Source organism: Malaclemys terrapin, chromosome 8, assembly GCF_027887155.1.
Source record: "Malaclemys terrapin pileata isolate rMalTer1 chromosome 8, rMalTer1.hap1, whole genome shotgun sequence".
Taxonomy (NCBI): Eukaryota; Metazoa; Chordata; order Testudines; family Emydidae; genus Malaclemys; species Malaclemys terrapin.
Genome location: NC_071512.1, coordinates 56,125,555 through 56,145,146, shown reverse-complemented (window position 1 = coordinate 56,145,146; position 19,592 = coordinate 56,125,555). Strand labels below are relative to the sequence as shown.

General features: G+C 48.8%; 1 protein-coding gene across 1 annotated transcript in view; it reads left to right on the top strand.

The window, feature by feature from the left end:
* Positions 1–19,592, top strand: part of NMNAT2 (nicotinamide nucleotide adenylyltransferase 2) — an 86,267-nt gene that overhangs the window by 62,329 nt on the left and 4,346 nt on the right. The window contains exons 5-10 of the mRNA XM_054037616.1: positions 1,859–1,985; positions 8,456–8,536; positions 9,555–9,599; positions 11,034–11,110; positions 18,673–18,774; positions 19,277–19,344. Of these exons, the coding sequence (XP_053893591.1) occupies positions 1,859–1,985; positions 8,456–8,536; positions 9,555–9,599; positions 11,034–11,110; positions 18,673–18,774; positions 19,277–19,344 (500 nt within the window). The remainder of the gene's footprint in view (positions 1–1,858; positions 1,986–8,455; positions 8,537–9,554; positions 9,600–11,033; positions 11,111–18,672; positions 18,775–19,276; positions 19,345–19,592) is intronic.

The window sequence follows — 19,592 nt, the reverse complement described above, 5'->3', positions numbered from 1 at the left end:
GATGCCCCGTCTGCTCACTTCTTGCCTTCAGTTCGAAGGGAGCGGAAGGAAGGAGCAGGTGGGATTGGCTCAGGAAATAAGACTTGATGCAAGAATGTGTGTGGAGTGCAGTCATTATTCTGATGTCTTTCTCTCCTAGCACAGGGTGAGTTAGCAACATTGCACTCTTATCCTGGGCAGCAACATGGGGGCTGGGGATCCAGAACAGTGCTAACTCACTGCAGGGCTAAAACAATGTTTAAAGCCTGCCTGTCTGCCTCTTTGAGATGTGTGCGGCAATCTCCTCACAGAAGCAGGTTCACACGCAGTCAAATCAAGAGCCAGCTTTTCTATTTCTCTTAGGATCGCGGCCTGAAAGGGAAATGCATGGCTCATGTGAGCGGGAGCCTTTCACCTCTGGGGACTGGCTCCAATCTGGCAGTTTGACACTGACTGAAGCCGACTGTCATCTAGCAGCTGTTCACAGTGGCCTTCGTGAAATGACTTTGGAGAGCATAGCCCAGCTACTAGTGCACAGGTGGCTGCATCACAAAACCCACCACCAATTAGCATTAATTGGAAGTCATTTTATCATACTCAGGAGAGAAGACTGAATGGACCAGAAGGCTGACGGCCCCTCTCACCCCAGAGATGGTCACGCAGGCACTCGGATATGACCACCACTGGCCAACACCCATTTTAGCAGATGCAGTAGAGGGGACAAAGACTGAATGGGCCATGGAGACTGAATTACCCCAGAGCCAGTCCCTACAGAACAGGGGAAGGGCACACCAACATGGCAGCATGGGGGAAGCTGACACGGCCTTTCCCTCTTCCAACCTCATGGTGTGGATACAGAGAGTTTTTCACTCCCCGGGGCTTCCAGGCTGACACCAAATTCACTTTAAAAGAACAGAGAACGTTTGAAGTCTCCTATTTCCATGAGGCCCATGTGTGCTTAGAAGAACAGTAACGGGGCGGGGAGGTGGGGAGAAATCTTGAGTCATTAGGAAAAAAATGAAACTGCAAATGAAATTGCAATGTATAAATCAGCCTTGCAAAATTGTCCAGCCTGGGCACCAAAATCTGCTCAGCTGCCCTTTACTTTGATTGATAATCATGGAAAATCCAGTGACACTTTACCTGCCTGACAAAACATTACTCAGCTCTGGTGAGTCGGTGACTAGAATGTTGCCAAGCTGGTATAAGATCTGCCTGCATGCGGACAGACATCTCCGGTGATAACAGCATCTCCCCTCTTGCTTAGCTTTGGCCTTCATCTTACGCCTAAGAATCCAGGAGACGAATACTTGAAAACACACAATTGTCCTTATTAATTCACGCGAAAAGTTAAGGCAGCCATGAAATATACAGGGCTAAATGGGAGAGGGCATTTGGGTTAATATTTTGTCAATACCAGTTTTTGAATTGTATCCTTATAATGGTTTTGCACTGATCAAGCCGGTCTCATCACACAGAATAGAAATCATTCCGGTGGGTATCCTATTTATGGAGATGCTTAGGGTATGCTAAGCGAGCCTCCTCGCCCAGGCCTACAGACTTGGGTTATTATGGGCACTCCAAAAGTAGCTGTATAGACAGCGCTTTGAAGATGCACTTCAGGTTGGAGCTTGGGCTCTGAAGCCTATCTCCTTCCCCTGGTTTCATTGCCTTTCATTAGGTCATATGGCCCGGTCTCATTTTACTGATTGGGAACGGGAAGCATGAAATGAGGCCATGTTTCTCCTAGTAATGACTGGAGAATGTTGTTAATTTGTGAGCTGTAGGGCTGGCTACCAAGCTATAGCGAGAGATCTATGGATGTGTTTCTGGCTCTGGAGTTATATTACTGACTCCTTACATTTCATCCCCACCCTAGCGAGTGACTGGCTGCATCCTCTCCAATGTGAACACACCTTCCATGACCCCAGTGATTGGACAGCCCCAGAATGAGTCTCCACAGCCCATTTACCAGAACAGCAACATTTCCAACAAGCCCACAGCAGGTAGGTCTCAGCAGAGAGAAGGTCTCCAAATGGAGCAGAGGTAAGCCCTGCAGACAGCACCAGTCTGAAATCCCCAGACCTGTTCTCCCAGAAATGGGGAACAAAAACAGACCTGTCCAAGAAACAATAAATGAAGGTTTCAGATAAGACTGTGTGGTTCCAAAATGTATAATTAGAGTGAATTGAGATTCCAAACCCATGCAATTCAGCAATATTTGGGTTCAGGGTTGGAAAATGCAACCTACCTGTCACTGGGTCCTTTTACTATCTTCTCTCTCCCTTCCCCACTCCTTATTGACTGGGATCCATCGGCAGAGTCCACTTGAGTGTCCACACAATTGGCACCAGGAGCAACATGGGAAAAAGACCAAACGGGCCATGGAGATTGAGCCACGCTCCACAGCTAAAAGTGGTCTCTTCAGGTTCAAGTTAAGGTGCATAGGGAGAGTATTGGGAGGAAGTCTATGCTCTATGCCAATGTCTATGCTCTACCTGTTCTGTGAATGAATAGAGGACTTCCCTTTCGAAGGGCTGTCACTCTGGCACTAAATCTACATGAAAAAGGTACATCTCTACCCCGATATAACGTGGCCCGATAGAACATGAATTCGGATATAACGCGATAAAGCAGTGCTCCGGGGGGGCGGGGCTGCGCACTCCGGCAGATCAAAGCAAATTCGATATAATGCGGTTTCACCTATAACGCAGTAAGATTTTATGGTTCCCAAGGACAACATTATATCGGGGTAAAGGTGCATCTTAAAATTGCCCCAAAACCACGCTTGATCCTTAAACGTGGTAGAAGTGCAATTTCATGCCTATTTTTTACATGTAAGTACTGCATGTCACACTTAAATCCAATGATTAACCACTCAGGGGGCTGCCTGAGGACATTTTAAATATGCTGTTACCTGTTTTGTATTTGCAATCATGGTCATTCCAGATGCAGATTAGGCACAATCCTGAGTGCATGGTGCACCCACAACTGCACACCTAGCTTCATTAAAAATCCAAACAGGGTGAAATTAAAGTTTTAAGAGGGGGCTGAAATCATGAAACAATGATCATCTCCATAGATTGGGGCTTTAGTAACCAAACCAGTAAGGGGCCATTTGCACCAAGTTGCTGATCAGATCCTTAGCAGAAAATATTGGTTTCTTTCCAAATCTTGGTGAGGGGGAAGAAGCTCTTCAGGATGATGCACATCTACATGAAATAACTTCAATCCAGCAACAAGGCTCTAAACGAGTCATTCAAACAGACGGAAGTGGATACAAACTGTACAGAAGGTGGGGGCGAGAGCTTATTGATTTAAGAACCCAGCCAGCAGAGCTGGCCAGCGGGGATTCCCCCACACCCTCAGGCCTGGTCTACACTACGAGTTTAGGTCGAATTTAGCAGAGTTAAATCGAATTAAGCCTGGACACGTTCACACGGCTAAGTCCCTTTTTTCGACTTAAAGGGCCCTTTAAACTGGTTTCTTTACTCCACCTCAGACGAGGGGATTAGCGATAAAATCGGCCTTAGTGGGTCGGAATTGGGGTAGTGTGAACAGAATTCGACGTTATTGGCCTCCGGGAGCTATCCCACAGTGCTTCATTGTGACCGCTCTGGACAGCACTCTCAACTCGGATGCACTGACCAGGTAGATAGGAAAAGCCCAGCGACTGTTTGAATTTCATTTCCTGTTTGCCCAGCATGGAGAGTACAGGTGACCACGGAGAGCTCATCAGCACAGGTAACCATGATGGAGTCCCAGGATCGCAAAAGACCTCCATCATGGACCGAATGGGAGGTACGGGATCTGCTCGCCATATAGGGAGATGAATCAGTGCTAGCTGAACTCCGTAGCAGTAAACGAAATGGCAAAATATTAGAAAACGTCTCCAAGGCCATGAAGGACAGAGGCCATAAGAGGGACGCACAGCAGTGCCGCGTGAAAATTAAGGAGCTAAGGCAAGCATACCACAAAGCCAGAGAGACAAACAGAAGATCCGGGACAGAGCCGCAAACATGCCGCTTCTACGCGGAGCTGTATGCAATGCTAGGGGGTGCAGCCACCCTATCCCAAACATGTGCTTTGACTCCATCAATGGAGAATCACACAACAGGGAAGTGGGTTCGGGGTACGAGGAAGATGAGGATGAGGACAATGAAGATATCTCACAGCAAGGAAGCGGAGAAACCGATTTCCCCAACAGCCAGGATATGTTTATCACCCTGGACCTAGAACCAGTAAACCCCCCGAACTCACCCAAGGCATGCTCCCAGACCCTGAGGGCACACAAGGGACCTCTGGTGAGTGTACCTTTGTAAATATTACACATGGTTTAAAAGCAAGCGTGTTTAATGATTAATTTGCCCTGCCAATCGCAGCCAGTACAGCTACTGGAAAAGTCTGTTAACATGTATGGGGATGGAGCGGAAATCCTCCAGGGACATCTCCAGAAAGCTCTCCTTCATGTACTCCCAAAGCCTTTGCAAAAGGTTTCTGGGGAAGGCTGCCTTATCCCGTCCACCATGGTAGGACACTTTACCACGCCAGGCCAGTAGCACCTAGTCTGGAATCATTGCATAACAAAGCATGGCAGCGTATGGTCCCGGAGTTTGCTGGCATGCAGACAACACCCATTCCTTATCGCTCTTTGTTATCCTCAGGAGAGTGATATCATTCACGGTCACCTGGTTGAAATGGGGCGATTTTATTAAGGGGACATTCAGAGGTGCCCGTTCCTGCTCTGCTGAACAGAAATGTTCCCCGCTGTTAGCCACACGGTGCGGGGGAGGGGTGAAGTGATCATTCGCGAGAATTGGGTGTGTGTGTGGGGGTAGTTGGGTTTGTGCTACATGTTAACCCGGAAACCGCAGCCCCTCCTTTTACATTGCAAACCCATTTTAAATAGCCAACCCAACGGGTGCTTGGTATGGGAAATGAGGGCGCTACTGTTTGAAACCATTCCCACATGTTAAGAAGGTTAAAAAAGCCAAAAGACTGTGGGGCTTACCATGGCTGCCTGCAAGCCGAAATCTATTGCCTGGCACTGCATGAGTGATCTCTCACACCAAACCGGCAGGCCCTCAATGTAAGAGGAAAAATGCGACCTTGTAACGAAAGCACATGTGCTGTGTAATGTGAACAGCAAAATTTAATGTGAAAGAGTTTACCCATTGTTCTCTAAAATGTGTCTTTTTTAACCACCTCTCCCTTCTCCTCCACCAGCTGCAAATGTTTCTACTTCACAGAGGCCAGCGAAGATTAGAAGGAGAAAACGGCGGACTCGGGATGATATGGTCTCGGAGCTCCAGATGTCCTCCCACGCTGAAAGAGCACAGCAGAATGCGTGGAGGCAGTCAATAACTGACTACAGAAAAGCACAATATGAATGAGAGGAGAGGTGGTGGGCTGAATTGCGTGCTGAAAATGATAGGTGGCGTCAGCTTGTAGACAGAAGGCAAGAGTCGATGCTCTGGCTGCTGGAGCATCAAACTGATATGCTCCAGCATATGGTTGAGCTGCAGGAAAGGCAGCAGGAGCAGAGACTGCCGTTACAGCCCCTGTGTAACCAACAGCCCTCCTCCCCAAGTCCCATTGCCTCCTCACCCAGACGCCCAAGAACACGGTGGGAGGGCCTCCGGCCCCCAGTCACTCCACCCCAGATGATTGCCCGAGCATGGGAAGGCTGGCCTTCAATAAATGCTAAAGTTTTAAACTGCAGTGTGTCCTTTTCCTTCCCTCCTCCCTCACCCCTCCCGGGCTACCTTGGCAATTATCCCCCTAGTTGTGTGATGAATTAATAAAGATTGCATGAATGAGTAGTAACAATGACTTTATTGCCTCTGCAAGTGGTTCTCGAAGGGGGGAGGGGAGGGTGGGGTGCTTGGTTTACAGGGAAGTTGAGTGAACCGGGTGCGGGGGGTTCATCAAGAAGAAACAAACAGAAGTTCCACACCATAGCCTGGCCAATCACAAAACTCATTTTCAAAGCTTCTCTGATGCACACCGCGCCCTGCTGTGCTCCTCTAACCACCCTAGTGTCTGGCTGCGCGTAATTAGCGGCCAGGCAATTGGCCTCATCCTCCCACCCCGCCATAAATGTCTCCCCCTTACTCTCACAGATATTGTGGAGCGCACAGCAAGCAGCAATAACAATGGGGATATTCTTTTCGCTGAGGTCTGAGCGAGTCAGTAAGCTGCGCCAGCGCGCTTTTAAACATCCAAATGCACATTCCACCACCATTCGGCACTTGCTCAGCCTGTAGTTGAACAGGTCCTGACTACTGTCCAGGCTGCCTGTGTACGGCTTCACGAGCCATGGCATTAAGGGGTAGGCTGGATCCCCAAGGATCACGATAGGCATTTCAACATCCCCAACGGTTATTTTCTGGTCCGGGAAGAAAGTCCCTTCCTCCAGCTTTCAAAACAGACCAGAGTGCCTGAAGACGCAAGCATCATGTACCTTTCCCAGCCATCCCATGTTGATGTTGGTGAAACATCCCTTGTGATCCACCAGGGCTTGCAGCAGCGGCATTGAAAAGTACCCCTTGCGGTTTATGTACTCGGTGGCTTGGTGCTCCGGTAACAAGATAGGGATATGGGTTCCGTCTATCACCCCACCACAGTTTGGGAATCCCATTGCCGCAAAGCCATCCACTATGGCCTGCACATTTCCCAGAGTCACTCACTTGATATCACCAGGTCTTTGATTGCCCTGGCAACTTGGATCACAGCAGCCCCCACAGTAGATTTGCCCACTCCAAATTGATTCCCAACTGACCGGTAGCTGTCTGGCGTTGCAAGCTTCCACAGGGCTATCGCCACTCGCTTCTCAACTGTGAGGGCTGCTCTCATCCTGGTTTTCTGGCACTTCAGGGCAGGGGAAAGCAAGTCACAAAGTTCCATGAAAGTGCCCTTATGCATGCGAAAGTTTCGCAGCCACTGGAAATCGTCCCACACCTGCAGCACGATGTGGTCCCACCAGTCTGTGCTTGTTTCCCAAGCCCAGAATCGGCGTTCCATGGCATGAACCTGCCCCAGTAACACCATGATTTGCACATTGCTGGGACCTGTATTTTGTGAGAGGTTTACATCCATGTCAATTTCCTCATCAATCTCGTCGCCGCGCTGCAATCGCCTCCTCGGCTGGTCCTGGTTTTGCTTTGGCATGTCCTGGCTCTGCATATACTCCAGGACAATGCGCATGGTGTTCATAGTGCTCATAATTGCCGCGGTGATCTGAGCGGGCTCCATGATCCCAGTGCTATGGCGTCTGGTCTGAAAAAAGGCACAAAACTAGTATCTGACGGAGGGAGGGAGGGGCGAGTGACGACATGGCATACAGGTACAACGGAATTCAAATCAACAAAGGGGGCTGTGCATCAGGGAGAAACACAAACAACTGTCACACAGAATGCCCCCCCCCAAAGATTGAACTCAAAACCCTGGGTTTAGCAGGCTGTTGATTTCACGGAGAGAGGGGGAAGCAAATGAATACAGAACAAATTTGGTCCATCTATATTTTACATCTTAAGCTGGCAGCCAACGGTGCAGCATGACTGATAGCCCTCGGCATCTTCTGGGTGCTTGGCAGAAAATACTGGGCGCTTGGCAGAAAATAGTGTACTAAGAGTGATAGCCATCATCGTCAAGACGGTTCGATAGGACTAAGCATGTCTGCCCAGGTGCCCATGATTGAACTGCAATATGACGACGATGGATATCAGTCTTAATACACCATCTACTGCCAAAAGGCAAGGGGCTGCTGCTGTGTAGCAATGCAGCCCCACGTCTGCCAGCCCCACGTCTGCCAGCACCCAGATTGCCAATGAAGACTACCAGTCATACTGCACTGTTTACTGCCAAAAGGCAATTAGTTAGTTGCTGCTGTGTAGCAATGCAGTACCATGTCTGCCGGCACCCAGATGACATATGGTGATGGTGAGCTGAGCTGAGCGGGCTCCATGCTTGCCATGGTATGTTGTCTGCACAGGTAACCTAGTTAAAAAGGTGCGAATCGATTGTCTGCCGTTGCTCTGACGGAGGGGGAGGGGCCTGACGACATGTACCCAGAACCCCCCGCGACACTGTTTTGCATCATTCAGGCATTGGGATCTCAACCCAGAATTCCAATGGGCGGCGGAGACTGCGGGAACTGTGGGATAGCTACCCATAGTGCAACGCTCCGGAAGTCGACGCTAGCCTCGGTACTGTGGACGCGGTCTGCCGACTTAATGCACTCAGAGCATTTTATGTGGGGACACACACAATCGGCTGTATACAACCGATTTCTATAAAACCGGCTTCTATAAATTCGACCTAATTTCGTAGTGTAGACATACCCTCAGAGTCAAATGCCCTGTGTGTTCCGAAAGCTCTGTAGGGGAATAACAGACAGGCCTTGTGCAGTGAGACGTGGTTCTTGCAAGTGGCTCAGACTCTGAATCTGCCTTTTACCTATTCTCTGTCCCTCCAGCAAAGATCTTGGGGAAGATGGGAGAAAGCCTGAGCCGGATTTGCTGTGTCCGTCCGCCAATGGAGCGCTTCACTTTTGTGGGTACGTTATGAAAATATAGATGCTTGCATTCATCTATGGTCCTCCCCACTCCATGGTCTTCCTCCTCCTTTCTGCCTCCCATCCAACCCAGTGCTGTGGTATCACTCGCAGCCAGATCCTCAGTGGGTGCAAATCAATGTAGATCCATTGACAACAGTGGTGCTATGTCCATTTATACCAGCTGATGACCAGGCCCCCACTCTCTCCCTGACAGCATCTCCCTGGTTGTCACAGAGATTGTCAGGGGTTATGCCAAAATTCATTGCAGGTAGGCACTCAGATCCCTCCCAGGATTTCCCTGGATTGCTCAGCAGGAAGAAGCATTAGCTTAACTAGGGAAATCTGCCCCGCTGAGCCCGGCTATCCTAGGGGAAGAGGCACAGCAACTCCTTGAGTTTGCAATGCCTGGATGTAGACAGACACCATCAAGGTCAGGGCTGGCTCTAGGTTTTTTGCCGCCCCAAGCAAAAAAAAAAAAAAAAAAAAACCACCTCTGAGCGCACAACTGCCGAAGCAAAAACAACAACAACAAAACTCAGAGAGCGCAACTGCCTCCCCCAGAATGCTGCCCCTGCAATTTTGCTGCCCCAAGCACGTGCTTGGTTTGCTGGTGCCTAGAGCCGGCCCTGACCAAGATGAAAGAATCCCCAGAAGTATTAACCCCAACCACTAACAGGAAATCTACGCAGTCTCTCTCACCATTGATTGTAAGGCTGGATGATCCCTTTATGATCACCTGGCCTGACCTCTTGCACCATGCGGGCCCTAGAACCTCAACCAGCCATTCCCCCGTTGAGCGGGAGCAGATCTTTTAGAAAGACGCCCAATCTCCTTCGAAAGACTGAGTGACGGGGAATCCACCACCAGGTGCTAGTATACAGGTATGCGCTGGTAGAGCAGGAATCCTGTTAACACTAAGAGCCACTGCTGAACAGTTAAAGAGCCGTCTCCCCTCCTGGGCACACTCTGGCATGGACGCTCATTTAAAGCTTGGACTCTGGCACTTCTCTTTCTCCAGATGAGAATGCAAATTTGGGGACCGTGATGAGATACGAGGAGATTGGTGAGTACGCGCTGTTCTGCCCTCGGGAAGGCAGGGCCCTGCAAAGCACAGCTCTCTGCCCCCAGGCTGACGCAGTGGGTGACATGGGAGGGACCACGCAGGGAATGGGGATGAACTGTCTGTTCTAGCAACCAAGCACAACACAGACACCAAATTAGGGGACTGGGTCATCACTCCCATTGGACACCAGGCATCTGGATTTGGGCTGGCCCAAAAGGATGATGAAATGGCCTGGGCTGAGTCCCATCCTCATGGGGAGGGAGGACAGCATTGCTATAGGGTTAGAAAAGAGGACTGGGAGTTGGGACACCTGACTTCTCTTCCTAATTCTGATACTGACTCATTGTGACCTTGGGCCTATCATTTAACAGCTCAGAGCATGGATAGCTCAGGCAGGAAATGATCACTGGAGCCTTCTGTGCACCCCTTTAAGTGTTAAGTTAACCCAGCCCAGAGTTCAGAAGTTGAGGAAAGTGCTGACTTACGCTCAGCTATAGGTGACTAAGACAGGGAGTGTGTGCGAGGGGGGCAGGAGGCTGTGTTAAATTGGGTGTTCCTCTATCCTTACAAATTTAAGCAATATTGCTGCTTCCCTCTGGTGGCCAAAAGTGGTGATGTAGACAGAGAAATCTGTTCGGCAGCACTCAGTTCTAACACTGAACACTTGCAGTTTCTGTGCCTTTAAATATCCTAGGTTCTGAGGGTCAATAAGTGATATTGTACACATCTCAGAGTAAAATGCCAGCAATTGTGCAGGTCAGCAAGCCACTTAGGGGAGACTGATCCAAACAGGGGAAGTTAAAGGGACAACATGAAAGTCTGTACAGGTTTGCCCTGCAGTGAGCAAGTATTGGGGCTTTCTGGCAAATACCTTAATCTGCCATGACAGTGATGAAGTGCTGGGGAGCAGTGGGACACCCCCATTAGAGACCCTGGTTTTAACCAGTTGTCCGGGTCCTTGTAATATCTAACAGAGAACTAATAGAACATCTGTCATTTTCAAAGATCCTAAATCAACCTATACACCTACATACACAGGAATCACTTCTTTCCCCATGAGATACTTTACACGGCACATGCACATGTGCTGAAATGCAGCCATCTCTGGGGCGGAATGCAGCAGCTGTTTAACCGCCCACAGCAATGCTGCACAGCAGTGTAGGAGAGGAAATGAAATGCTGTTTGAAACTAAAGAGGTATTTAGGGTAGGCAGATGGCTTGGCCAGGGTACTGCACTGCAGCTAACATCACTGTTATTGCAGAAAGTGCGATAGGTCCTTGAATAGCCACAAAGCATCAGGCCCTGGTTTGTGTGTCTTATAGAAAGAGTCTCTCCAGCAACACAGTGCAGGGATTGTTGGTTCAGTAGTGTCACAGGGGGAAGCCATCAGCCTATGTCTCTCAATTTCTCCATTCTCTGCTCCCTTTCTTCAGAGCTTCGTATCTTATTGCTTTGTGGCAGTGACCTGCTGGAGTCCTTCTGTATCCCAGGCCTCTGGAATGAGTCTGACGTGAGTAGCCGGCTACCGCTGCATACAATCCATTGTGCGCTGTTTCCTTCCCTCCCCTCTCATTTTTCTCGCCTCTTTGCTCTCTCCCACGGTGACCTTACATATGGCATAACATTCCATAACATGTCAACTCACATGGGAAACCTTGAACAGTCTGCCTCTATCCCTCATTCCATCCTGCCCCACCCCTTCCATTTACACCCTCAGCTGAGCGAGCCAGAACGGTATCCTGCTTCTGACTCTCAGAACCCACTCAGCTTTTATTTCAAATTGGAGCCAGAAACTTTCCCTTTCACATCATGTTTTTCTCCCCACCCTCAGGGAGATGAGTGGCAGAGACAGCTGGGGACTGCAGCTACTTATGTCTAATTCTGAGGGTGTAAGGAAAATTTTAAAGGCCATCTCCCAAACTCATTTTCTTTTATAAACAGATGCTGTTAAATAGATTTAGGCCCTAAATTTAGAATACGGGGAAGGGGATATAGGGGTATACAAGATCCAATTTTCATGACACTATAGGGAAAATAAATTTAAATAAACCAAGCAAAACAGTGTTCGTGTAGTCAGGGGCGGCTCTATGTATTTTGCCACCCCAAGCACGGCAGTCAGGCAGCTTTCGGCGGCATGATTGCGGGAGGTCCGCCAGTCCCGCGGCTTCGGCGTACCTGCTGCCAAATTGCTGCCGAAGCCACAGGACTGGCGGACCTCCCGCAGGCATGCCACCAAAGGCTCCCTGATTGCCGCCCCCACAGCGACCGGCAGGCCGCCCCCCGCGGCTTGCCGCCCCAGGCACACGCTTGGTGCGCTGGTGCCTGGAGCCGCCCCTGCGTGTAGTATAAACTTACCACTAATAATAATAATTCCAGCCTAGCTCTTATATAGCACTACAGTGTTAGGAACCCAAACACAGCTGCCTTGTGCTGGGGCATGAGAACCAGGAAGTGAAACGGACCAGTCTCATTTCACTGCCCAAACTGAACAAAATGAGACATTACAGCATCCATGATGAAAAGCAAATTAAATTGTTGAAATTATTTCTTTTAATCTGTGTTGCCTTAAATGCATTTTACCATCTTTAAAGTTTTTTTACCTTGGCAGATTATTTTGTCTTTAAAGCTGAGTACTGTATTGCCAGCCCCAAATATTCCTAATCATGACTCAGGCCCCCCAAAATAATAATTAGTTTAAAAATCTCAGGATTTAAAAAAAAATTGGGGGGGTTGGGTTTTGTCTGCGGGCATCTGGCATTTTTAGTGCCCATTTGGGTCACATTTTCAGACATTTTCTGTGCAACCATGAGTGCTAGATGCTGACTTTTTAAATTATGAACACAGAGATTCTCACAGTCATCTGACTCCAGGGGATGGTGCTTTAAGTAAAAACATCAAATACCACAAGACTCATGCTAAAATAACAAGAGTCCACAACACTACATGTGGAGAAAAGACCATTTGATATGCTTTTCTAATACACCCATCAATATAGGGGCTCTGGTACTTACCAATAAAAGTAAGAATGTGGCTTGGTCATCAGAACCCAGTTTATTATCATGCTGACCCCATTCACCACCTAAGATTTCTCGTAATTTGAGTGACAGATAGCAACAAACATAGTTTAAAGCCACTACATTAATACACTTGCTAGCTAGAAATATCACCTCCAGCAAACCTGTCTATGTTCATGGATTCCGAGACCAGACGTGACCATTGTGATAATATAATCCCATGGTTTTCAACCTTTTTTCATTTGCAGACCCCTAAAAAATTTCACATGGAGGTGCGGCTCCCTTTGGAAATCTTAGACATGGTCTGCGGACCCCCAAGGGTCCATGGACCACAGGTTGAAAACCAGTGTTCTATAGTAATGACAACATTTTGCAGACTTCTTAGACATCGTCTGCAGAGCCCCAGAGGTCTGTGGACCACAGGTTGAAAACCACTAATCTAGTCTGACCTCCTGTATAAAACAGCCATGGAACTTCCCCCAGATAATTACAGATAACATTGTCAAGACAACAGAATTTTGTTTTAAGGACCAAGGACCAAGTCCAGCGAAGCCTGTAAGCATGCGAATAATCTGTTCCCTGATTGCGTAAGTGCAACTTTTAGAGTGAGGTTTTCAGGTGTACCTGGAATTAGTTCAAAACTTGCTTTCCATGATTATTCTGTATTAAATCACATATAATTTGCTGTTTCCTTGAACATTTCCCCCAGTGAATTCATGCACTAGAATATCTGCAAAAGGGAACACAAAACAAATGCAAACATAACGGCTATAAATGCATTTTTGGGAGAGAACATGCTAGGAAATTGGATTTGGGGAGAATATTTGCCCAAGCTTTGCCCATCTGTCCAGATGATATCTTCCATCAAAGCCAGAAAATACTGAACTACCTAAATCAGACATGCATAAAAGCAACGGCTCCATCTTGCAAGGACATAGCTAGTTCTGCTGATGTTCTAATGCCAAAGCAGGTCAGACAGGTCTTAAATGACATGCCCACAAGCAGTTACATTCTGTCTCTACTGACCTGAGTGGAGCTCAGGAAGGGGTGAGATTTCCTTCCTACCTTTGAAAGCAGCAGACATGTTTTCCAGTGAAATCCTTTGTTTGGTGCTTTAGGAGACAGAAGGACATGTGGTCCTACCCGAGTAATTTAAAACTGACACAGACAACACAGATCAGACATGCTGGGAAATACAGAGGGAGGTTCAAGTGTTGCTCTTTTCCTTGGTATTGAGTGGGCAACGGTGTTACTGAATTGGACGATTGTTAGCTGGCTTTGTGGGAGAGGAGAGTTCTAAGTGGGCATTTGAATCAAGGAAAGGAAAGTCCTTCCTGAACAGCGACACAGAGGGAGTTCCAGGCCTAAGGGGCTGTGTGAAAGGAAGATGAGAGGTGTGGTGTGGTTCACAATGTGGCACAGTCCTTGAAGACTGAATGAGGAACTTAGACTTGGTGAAGAAGGCTACAGGAAGTTTGTGCAAGGACTTGGAGGATGGCAACATGGTCAGAACAGTGGACATGGAGGAAGATAATTGTGGGGTATATCTACACTGCAATGTAAGCCCAGGGTTCGAGTTCAGACTTAACCCTTCCATCTGCACACAAAGTGCACTAAACCATGGCTCAGGTCCAAGGACCCCATGGGGGTGGAGGAGCCGAGGTTGAATCAGGCTGGGACCCAGAGTTCAAGCCCGATTGCTTTGCAGTGTAGACACAACCCCGTTGAACTTGTGCTCTGGGAGTCTGCCAAAAGTATCCCACAATCCAATGGGCTGACTTTCTTGGTCCTCTGAACAGTCAAGTTTGGTGAACAGTCAAGTTTTCCCCACACGGCACCATGAACAAAGGGCTAGAGCAGCCACATTTTGAGAGGGCGCTAGGAAGTCTGGGATAGGGGTGGCTGGATTTGCTGCAGCCTCAATTTGGGACCCAGGTTTCAACAATTCCTAACCTGGGGTTACAAATGAGCAAAGACACTCAAGCCCTAGGTTAACAAACCCAGGATCTGCCAACACGAGGTCTACTAACCCTGGGCTTATATTGCAGTGTATGGGGTATGTCTACATTGCAATGTAAACCCAGGGTTAGTGGGACTCAAGTCAGTGGACCCTGCATTAGAGAACTAAGGGCTTGAGCGTCTACATTGATTGTTAACCCTACATTAACCTGGGTTCAAACTAGGGCTCTGGCATCCTCACTGCAGCACGCAGACCCAAGTCAAGCCAACCATATCCCAGATTCCCTAGTGCCCTCGCACAATGTGGCCACTCTACCCTTTGGCTGTGGTGCACTGTGGGAAAACTTGACTTTCCACCTCTCGTGTGGTGGGAAGTTTGAACAGCCTGCTGAGCAGTCATTTTGGTCAGTGCGCTCCCAGCTACCGGAGCCAGCAACACAGAGGAGGCACCTTTTGAAGAACTTCTCATGTTTGCACTTGTACTCCTGTGTCAGGAAATGGGCAGAGCTTCTGTGAGACGTGGGTGGACATTTCAGCAGTGTTTTCTGACCCACCAAAGACACCTGACAAAACTTGTGATGGAGCAGGAGGAGGACGACAGACATGGCAGATGCAAACTGGCTGAAGTTGCTGATGGCATTCATTACAGCCACTGGTGACTTGGGCTTCTGGAGCAGGCCCAAAAGCACAGCCTGGTGGGGTCACAGCATCATGCAGACCTGGGATGACTAGCAGGGGGGACAGAAGAAGAAACATGAAGTAAGCTACATTTCTGGTGCTTTGTGAGCAATTTGCCGTGACACTCCTCCATAAAGGCATTCTGATCCAGAAGCAAGTTGCTCTAACCGTCTGGAAGCTGGCCTACCCCAGACTGCTACAGGTCCATTGCCAAGCAATTAGGTGTTGGAAAGTCGACTGTGGGTAAAGCGGTGGTGATGGTTTCTGAGGCAGTCAGGTGTGTGGTTTACCCCAAGGTGGCAGCCATACGTGATATTGCTGAAGTAATTGCCGACTATGAGAGAATGGGGTTTCCAAATTTTGGATGGACATCAGGGGAGAAAGCTGGAAAATGGGGAGGACACAAGAGGGGTGGATAATCTAGAAGAGGGAGGAACAAAGTCGGGACAAGAGTGGAACAAATACACTGGACCACCAGAAAATGGCTTTGTGAGTTGTCTTTGATCCAGTGCCAGATGATCTCTAAAGCCAAATTCCTCTGGCATCCCACACTGAGTACTCAAGCAAACAAACTTCTAACACAGATACAGTGAGATCAACAGAGAGACTCAATTTCAGTAACTATGTTCAGTCTAGGAAACAGCAGCCACTCCCCTCTCCTGCTCTGCAACTGGGCAAACCAGAGAGGAGATCCCGAGAAATGAATCGCTTTGTGAGCTGCTTTTCCATCCGGACGCACCTCTGGGAAATCAACTCTCAGACTGAAAAATAACAAATCCTTTTGTAATTTGAGGATCTAAGTTAAGGCACCTAGTCCTGCATCTCAGTGCTCAGATTGGCACTTGGGCACCCCAGTCTGATACTTTCAGCTGGTTTGAGTGCTCAGGGTCAGGATTGGGTGCCCTAACTTAGACCCGAGGTTTGACACTTGTGATCCCATGCAAAATAGGACTGGATTCTGGGGGGGAAACAGCCCAACACCCTCTCCTTCGATTAAAGCACATGAGAGACTGAAGACAGCAGCTCACTGCAGATTCTGCTTTGCTTCCTGCAAGCAGCACCTGCTTAGGGGCTAACATGTGTATCGGGTAAAAATAATGCTGTTTAGCACGTGGCAGTTTATTTGCTCAGATATTTCCGGATATGCTCAAGAGCCCTAAGTTGTGGGGAGTTGTTTGAAAGAAGAAAGTGCTTCAAAGAGCTGGTCAAGGTGTTGTCTCACCTTCCACTGAAGGTGCACAGCTTCCATTCACCAAAGTGGGGCAAAGCAGCGGGGTTCTGTCTGAATCTTCGCTAAGCTTGGATGACCAGGTAGCATCAGTTTCCCAAAATGCCTTCTTCCACCACTAGCTTGCTAGGCATCTTTATGCTTCCGCGCCCCACGCCCCAGTGAGGGCCTGACCACAGCACTCCATGCATTTGTCACCTCCAGGCTGGGTTGCTGTAACTGAAGCTGAATGTGAAGACGATGCACAGGCATGAATGTGGCTTCACCTTCACCGTGGCTTAGGCCACAAAAAGTGAGCACATCAGGCATGTGCTCAAGTCCCTCCACTGGCTCCCAGTCAGTTTATTCTGCCAATTTAAGACCCTGGTCCTAGTTTTCAAAGCAATGAATGGCTCAACCCCCAACTACCTCAAAGACTGAATTTTGATCTAGGAACCCCTGTGACAGCTGCACTCCCCCGAGCCTGGGCCAATGCAGATCACAAAGCCTAGGTTGAAGCAAGTGAGAGCTGGGGACAACACGTTCCCTTACGAGGGCATCCAGCTGTGGCACAGAGTCCCAGAGGCGATTAGGCCAGAGCCTGACCATCTTCAGGAAATGTTGTAAAGCCGTCCTCTTGGAGGAAGCCTTTCCGCCACCATCAGTGATGCTCACAGTTCAAATACCCCGTTTATTTCCAACCCCCTGGTCCCCCCCAAAAAGCCTACCCTAAAGTTGCAGCTTAACACCAAAAAGGGAGATGTTCCAGAGACCCATTAGGGACTTGGTATTGATTTTAGGTGAGGGACTCTCATGCTACAGTGATGGGTGGCAGGATAAAATCTTAAGCCAGACAGACACATGAAATGCTTTAAGTGGAAACAGTGGGATTCTAGGACTGAGCTTTGGTTCACACAGTATCATTAAATACTCCATCAACTCACTGTACAGAACACGCTACTGGGAAGCTTTAGCAAGATCGTAACTGGAACAAAACCCAAAGGAAATGGAGCAGTGTCAGTGTCATCTTGGGAAGAAAAATCCCAGGATTATAGGGCAAAGGGAGCAAAGATAAACTTTAAATTAGGTGGGTGGGCGCTGTTTGTATTAGATTTAGAAGGTGCCAAGTGAAGCCAGGAAACCAGCTTGAAACTCAGCAACAATGCTGCTAACTGATAAGGAGCCCAGCTGGATTTTCCTCTTTTGAGGAGTGCGGCTCAGCCTTGCAGAGGAAATTCCCTCATCACTATCTCTTCCATTACTGTGGCTGGACCCAGACCAGATTTTGCAGAGTGATCCATAGAGATGGGCCCAAGTCAGAACCTTTAATCTGAAATCCGACAAACCAGAGTGGTTTGAATGGAATGGAACCTGGATCTGAACCGGCTTTGGATTAGGTTTTGCCAGACTGAAATCTTGCCAGCCACTACTGCCAATGTCTCCATGGGAACTGAATGCGCACACGCTGGAACAGAAGGGCCAGTTCGGCATAGCCGTGAGGTTAAACTTGCCCCTTCTGCCACCTCATTGGTACTTACTGCTAGCATTTGGCAACAAGCAGCTATTTTGGAAGAGCTTTTCCATTACAGACCCCAATTCAGCAGCTCCTCCAGTGAAGTCAATGGGAGCTCTGTGTGTGGAGTGGGACCGCAGATTGAGGCCCATAGGAAGGGAATGCACTGAAAAGTCCTGTGAGAAAATACGATCAAAATACCTGCAGGTCTGTCTACGCTTCCCGCATAGCGGGTGATTGTTAACTCAAGGAGACATACCCACACTAGCTCGGTTCGAGCTACCACGATAAAACATGGCTGTGCAAGGGGCTAGCTGCCCCAAGTACATAGCTAGGTGGGATCATGCTCAGGGCAGCTAGTGCCTCCTGCCACTCGCACCGCCCCAGCTACACTTATTTTTAGTGCACTAGCGTAGGTGTGGGTCCTTGAACTAGAATTTGTATCTCCAGCTGGCAGTGTAGACATCCCCTGGGAAGTTGCCAATTAGCCTCCTTAATGACATTCATGTTTCTGGCAAAGACTTTCCAAGAAGTTTGCAGAAAGAGTGTAAGTTAAGACTTAGTTCCTTCAACACATCACAGAATATTTCAGCGCATCTTTTGTTTGAGTCAGGGATCTGTGAGCTGGTTCCTGGGCCAGCATCGCCCTGACGCAGGAGGCTTAGAAGGTTCTGAAACGTCCCTCTTTGCATTGCTCCCAGATGGAGGTGATTGTCGGGGACTTTGGGATCGTGGTGGTGCCCCGGGACGGCACAGACACAGACCGGATTATGAACCATTCCTCAATACTCCGCAAGTACAAAGTAAGTAACTTTGCACAACACAGACATTCCCTGCATCATGGCTGGGACTGGGTCCGCTTGGCCTGGCTCTGCCTTCCGCCCCCGGTTTCTTACTGTGCCATGATGCCATTGTGGGGCAGGCCAATGGGCAGGGTGAGCTGGCTGTGCAGTGGCAGCTATAAAGCTTTACCGCTGCACCACTTCCATAAAGCAGCACCAATACCTGCAAAGCACCCAGCCTCTGCATTCAGGGAGACATTCATCCCTGTGCACAGGACTAGCGTGAGGCCTGTGTGTCACTTACGTCTTCAGCACTCATAGGCCTTGTTCCAGATCTCAGTGACTGGGATGGAGAACCCAGAAGCCCTCTCACCATCCTCAAGGAAGTGCCCAGCTGCCCATGTCACCTCTGGGCACTAGTGTCCTCACGGCCAGAGAGCCCCGATATGCTGGGTGCACAAGCCATGAGGAGCAAAGGGCTGAGGTCAGTCATGTTCATTTGTTCTTCTCGTTTTCACCACAGAACAACATCCTGGTCGTGAAGGACGACGTGAACCACCCAATGTCTGTCGTCAGTTCAACTAAAAGCAGGTATGTGACTCGAAGGGTCTCCTGCTGCAGGGTACAGAGACCTGACCTGCCCTCAATTCCCACTGCAGGGCATCTCATCTCCCACCCAGTGGACCCAAGAATTTCCCACAATCCACCACAAACATTTCCCCATCTATCTAGGTACTTACATGGCCCCATCTCCATAGTATCTGAGCGCCTCATATCATGGCTCCACCATGTGAGGGAGGGAAGTGGTCTGATCCCCTGGTTACAGATGGGGAACTAAG